The sequence below is a fragment of the Buceros rhinoceros genome, unplaced genomic scaffold (assembly GCF_000710305.1).
Source record: "Buceros rhinoceros silvestris isolate BGI_N320 unplaced genomic scaffold, ASM71030v1 scaffold14560, whole genome shotgun sequence".
In the NCBI taxonomy this organism is placed as follows: Eukaryota; Metazoa; Chordata; class Aves; order Bucerotiformes; family Bucerotidae; genus Buceros; species Buceros rhinoceros.
Window position 1 is genome coordinate 47,761 of NW_010387992.1, and position 5,945 is coordinate 53,705.

The 5,945-nt window shown below is 42.0% G+C and overlaps 1 protein-coding gene across 1 annotated transcript in view; it reads right to left on the reverse strand.

Annotated features, from left to right (window-relative positions):
- The window catches only part of SLCO5A1 (solute carrier organic anion transporter family, member 5A1), a gene marked incomplete at its 5' end in the record, with an annotated part of 28,345 nt that extends 25,807 nt beyond the window's left edge, over positions 1 to 2,538 (reverse strand). Inside the window, 2 exons of the mRNA XM_010143369.1 lie at positions 1,907 to 1,991; positions 2,524 to 2,538. Coding sequence (XP_010141671.1) covers positions 1,907 to 1,991; positions 2,524 to 2,538 — 100 coding nt within the window. The remainder of the gene's footprint in view (positions 1 to 1,906; positions 1,992 to 2,523) is intronic.
- Positions 2,539 to 5,945: the final 3,407 nt, after the last annotated feature.

Sequence of the window (5,945 nt, forward strand, 5' to 3'; positions counted from 1 at the left end):
AAGGGAGGAAAAGAAAACATCCAAAAAACACTCGTGAATTTGCAAGAAAAGCCCCGTGTTTATAGGTTACCTTTCTCCAACCTGAGGAGCGAGCTTTAACAGAAATGGCAAGATTAACTTGATATAATCCTGACTGTGTCTCTATGTGCCATAAAATTTAGGGGGCTACAGAAAAAAAGAAAAAAAAAAAGATAGTCACAGGGTTTCCCCTGGGATTCTGCAAGCGAAAGAAGCATCCCCATGCTACAGTGCCATCCTCTCTACCCTCCTGGCAGCACCCTCCCTTGGAAAGCTGAGCTATGCTGGCACTGGAGGATAAGCAGCAGCGGGATACTTCTCGAGGGCACAAAGCAGGTTTTAATTTCCGCACAGAACAAAGCTGACAGGCAGAGGTTTCAATGGAGAACACGTCGCAGCTCTCCCCTATTCCTGTCATGCCCCAGCACTGTGACGGGGGAAGGAAGGGACAAGCGAGCATAAAGCAGCTCACCAAGAAACATTGCTGCCATTCCTAAGGGTGTGTTTACCTCACCCTGCCCAAATTCTCCCTCACAGAAGCCACCAAAAACCCCGTCAGGTTTGACCCCTCTTTTGAGCCTGAGGACACAAAAGTCAGAGGAGCTGCAGCAGAAGTCAGGCAGACTTCTCAAAAGCTTTTAAGTCAGGAAATCAGTTCACTTCCTTCTTTTCTTGTGGAACACCCAGCCAAGCCCATTGATACTCGCTTTAGGACTTTTTCTTTAATGTGGTTATTTGCTCGGGAAGAAACAATGCTTTGAGCATTACAGCCGTTCAGATAACAATGTACAGACCAAATCTTTAAATCATTTCCTTTCAGAATGTATTAAAAGTCTCTCAGATGCAGTGGTCCACTCAAACAACAAACAGAGCAACACAGCTGCTCCAGCAGCCTCCCTCATCTTTGTACAGAATATATTTGTCACTATTTTCACTGGTAGATTTTACAGACCTAGGAGACAAAGTTACAGAGAAGCATAACCAAAGCATAATTTTACGTGCCTACGACGCAAACTAGAATGCATAGTCCAGCCTACCAGTCCTTTAAAAAAAGATGAAGGTAAATTAAATAGAAATATGTCATGACTTGCCAGTGCCAGATGGCAAACATTAGATTTTTACTCTTCTCTTACGCATTTACTATTAAGAAAGCATTTGTATCAAAACAAATGGCTTAAACAACCAAGTGACTTTAAGCTTTGTATCCTCCACTTGTGGTCCTACACAAGCTTTTTCACAGGATCCAAACCTCACACCACAAGACACCCAGCTGAAAGAGGCTGCCCACGGAAGTGAGCAGGTGCTCTCACCGGGCGGCAGGATGGGGCACTCTCCTGTTACTCAGTGATGTTCCTAGCAAGAGGACATTGCAGCCTTGGCTGTCGTTAAGAAATACCGGAGCAGCCTCTTGACTCTTAGTCATTCTTTCCATTAAGTCACGTCGAATGGGAATATCTCATCTCTCCCTTTTAATTGTTTGGCTTTTTTTTTTTTTTTTCCCATGATTTGGCCGTTGAGGCTACATATACACGTTTAGTCTTCATTAGGGACTATCCCCAGGCACGTGCTTAGACTCTGTTGATCTCAACTTCTTAAAACTATTTGTCATTTTTCTAGTATTATTTCTAGATGAACTAGAGTGAGCCTGGGTTGTTCACTTGCACCTCACTCCCTTTTCTTTAGGTTATCATAACTGAAAAATGTCAAGCTGTGGAAGCTGAAATTTGTCCTGCGAGCAGACCTCCCCAGGTAGGTCACAAATAAGCAAACGAAAGAAACTGCAATATTTTTAAATCCCGTGAATTTAAAATTGCAGGGGGGAAGCCCAGGTCCATAGCTACAAGACCGGCAGAGCCTAGCCCAGAAGAGCGTTTCAGGGTATTTGTACCCGTCCTAGGTTTAACAGTATAAGCAGACAGGAAGCTGTCATTCAGGTCCTCTTGCTTCTCTGCGCTGGAAGAATGCACCCACTCCTGGAGGAAAAGCAGGGAAGGGTCTGGCGAGGTTTACCAGGCGCAGGACCAGCCGTTGAGAGCATGCCATCACGGACCAGTTCCTTAGCCAGATCTCCGTACATTAACACCTCGTATCTTTAGGTCTGGGCTTTACTGGTTATTGTCACATAAACACCTGGTTTCCAGAAGCAGGTTTGACACGCGTTTTGCAGACCCTTTATGCCTAGGAAAGAAACCTGGAGGAGGAAACGGAAACAGACCCAACTGAAAGGGAAGGTTAGTGCTGACACTCAGAGAATTTCTCTCGATTCACTTTTCCTTTATCCCACCAGCCAGACAACAGAACAAAGAAGTAAAGGGGGGAACTATTTCAATCATGTTCTCTCAGAATTAATTTCCTTTCAAAAACTGGTTTCTGCCTAGGAGGCACAGGTTAATTATTAAAAATGTTGGTGATGTTTTTTCCCTTGACTACCTCTCACTAACAGATCGCAAAGGAGGCCAAGCCACACAGCATTTCATGTTTTCTTTGTAAATTGCACGCACTTACATTTTCATCGTTCAACTGAAACAACAGGAATTACAAGTCATTACTCATATCTGACTGAAAATCTGCCTGTAAGCAAAAGCACATTATTCCAGTAATTTGCAGATGACCCTGTTAGTTTTGTTAACATCTATTGTCTTGCTAAAGAAGTTATTTTTCTACATTCAGAAAGGCTGAAAGCTGCAATAGCCTCAATAATAAAAAAAGAAAAAAATTAAATAACAATTGGTAAAGTGAAATGCAGAGCAGTATAGTCAGATTTTAAACCATATCAAAAACATTATTACAGGTCAAAGAGTCTGAAAAACATTTCCATCCATGTGTAACAGTTATAAATACTGGCGGCTGTTTATTTTGGCTATAGGACACCACCAACATTTTATGAAAAACTCCAAAGTTTCAAAATTTGCTCTTTATTCTCATAGGAACAAACACTGTTTGGGCATTTTCATGAAACTAGAATTATGCTGAAATATTTGTTTCTGGAAAAGAAAAAAAACGTAAGCTTTGATTTCTGGGTAGGGCTCTCTCCTTCTTTGTGTCTCCATACAGGGATCATAAGGTAGATGGGAGAGTTCAATCAACTCCATGTTCCGCTTGGGGACAGCAGAGCTTTTCTCTGCAGCACCAAAATGAATTTCTTCACCATTCAAGCAGTCTCCTTATCAACAACGGATGGATGATGAAAGCAACAGGCTTTCCCTGTCTTCTCCACCACCGCCCACAACAAAAAACCTTTTGGTTTTGATGCAGCAGCAAAAATGTTCCTAATGGCTCTAATCACAACTTCTCATAATATTAGGGCAGGAGAAGTAAATCCACCTAGAAGGAAATGGTGCTTAGCCAGACCTTTGATAGCCAGGTCTTAGATCTTTGGTTGGTATTATCTAAATAGCAGGTCTTGCGGGGAACCCTGGCCATGACAAGCATGGCCACGGACCACACAGCCTTAGCATCAGCAAAGCAGAACGAGCTTCTCTATATCCCTGTGGCAACACCAAACACCAGGACCACCTCTGGGTCCTGACTTGGTAACACTGAACTAAAAGACTCCTGGGATTTCATACCCTGAATTAAAGAAGAAATAACCCTGAGTTAGGGAAAGGTTTATCTTCACCCCTGTATAATCATCCCAGCCTATGGAGAAACATGAGCAAGAAATGCCCCAGCACCAACTTCCTTCCCCATAGTCAAGAGCTAATGGGTGCTCCATGGAGAAACAAATTGTTCCCAATTAAGCACCAAGTGTAGCACTGAAAAAGTAATTACTCTAACAAAATGTTCTCCTTAATGGTAATAATATAATTACATTTCTCTCCCTTTCTGTGATATAAATGGTCACTGTGATTTAGGGCTCCATTTGCAGTTCATTGCCGGTGAGAGTAAGATATGTCACTATGTTAATAGAAGATAGAGGCATTACTAACTTGCAGTGTTAGCATTTCCAAGAGAAAAGTATTTCTATTACAGGGATCCTTCCAAGATGTTTCAAAACATCACACATGGCTGTTTTACACAGACTGAAACATTTAAAGTGGGCTATAGTTACTCTCACCAAGTTGGTAATTGAGTTACTCAGCTGACATGTTTTGGGGAAAATTCACTAATATACTTCTATTTAGTCTGCAGTTTTTTAAAATAAAGACTGTTTGTTCTGTTTCTTTCTCTCTTCTGTGAGTAGAATTAGACACGACAGCTCTGTTTCTCAGCTACTGAGATTACCAGATCATTAAGCATATTGTTATTCTCCAGTAGTAAAAGATGCTTTCACATTCAGCAGACAGACATGAAAAACATGGTGGCTAGAGGCTACGTTCTAATGACTTTCAGCCACCTTCAGGCACGCTTTTACAGCAGTAACTTTTTTAACAGTATAATCAACTATATTGTATTCCTGGGGATGTGGATGACTCTCTGTAACTGAGTGGTTCATTTCAAGCTAAATGGTTTTATAAAAATTGAGCTTTGCGCAGGGTCAACACTGTAATGAAATCTGATTCAACAGAGATGTCAGAGGAGATGAACGTAACAGTCCCTCCTGGCCTGACAAAGCTTGGAATTATCCCACAAATTCTCACTTCTCTTTTTCTTCTCTAACACAGCAGATCTTGCAGAAACAGCCATCAACCTTTGCAAAGAAGGATGCCAAGAGATAAGTAACCTCTTCACCTTTCCCTTCTGGCCATGCTGACTCGAGACATCTCTGAAGTCCTCACCCAGGTAAGGGAAGGACCAGAGCTGGCCCCGTGCCTTTTACGTATTTCACCAGTGTCTCAGCTGAGCATTAGCAGAGGCAGCCCCAGAACGGGTGGCCTCAACACCAGCTGCAGCAGCCCAGGAACCTCCAGGCTGTCCTGAGCCACCCCAGGACATCCCTCTCTACCAACCTGAGTCTGAGAGCACCAAAGTGCAAGAAGGTTCCCCAAAAGACAGGAGCTGGTACTGATGCCCGAACACAATTAAATGTGAGCCCTAAACCCACTGAGATGCACTGAAAGTAGGAGGCCTTGACTTCCTTGGGCTCCTCGGGAAACGTTAATCTCCATACTAAATTACTCTGGCAGAGAGAGGCTGACAGGGAGGTCCTCAAAGAATGACACTGGAGTTTCTTGGAATAACCATGACTGCAAATGTTACCAGTGGTCTCTGCTGCTGTCAGAGCTTTCTCAAGTCTAATGAAAATCAATCTGGCATCTTTCCACCCTATGGGAGTTTTTTACATGTGACAGAAGAGAGATGTCTTCACATCTGGTGGACTCTTAACCACATTTTCAGATTCATACTGATAAATGTGCCAATGAAACAAGTGGAAGCACGCAGTTCATAGGCAGAGAAAAAGAGTGAAACTCCTCATCACCAAACAACATAAACATCTAGTACTCCTTCAAGGAGCAAACAGAAAGCATGCAATACCTTTCTATACTGCTACATAGATTAAACTTAACTGCGGCTGCAATCCGTTGTCCTGATAACCTTAACAAATGGTATCGTCACGTGCTGTCATTTCTGACAATACCGTGGAGTTACAATACAGCGTTCACAAACGTTTACAGAACACGCATACCTGAAGACGTGATGTAAGCCTTAGCTTTGTCCCTTGTGAAGCACCTGAAGGTGTAATATGAAACTTAAAATAATGAAATGTGAGAACACTTGCAACAGAACTCCCTTAAACTTTCCATCGCTGGTTAAATCATACTTGCTTCTAATAAACTGCATAAATAAAACCATAATCTGCAATAGCATATTTGCCTTAAAAACAAAAACATCTCTGGTCATCAAATTCCCTTGAACTAAAAATGTTAAGTATGTTATTTATACGTTAATATAACATGCTTAGATCTGTACTTTTATACCATATAATACCATACTTCTTTATACCGTAAACCGTACTTCTACACACAGATGATTATATTTGACAGATT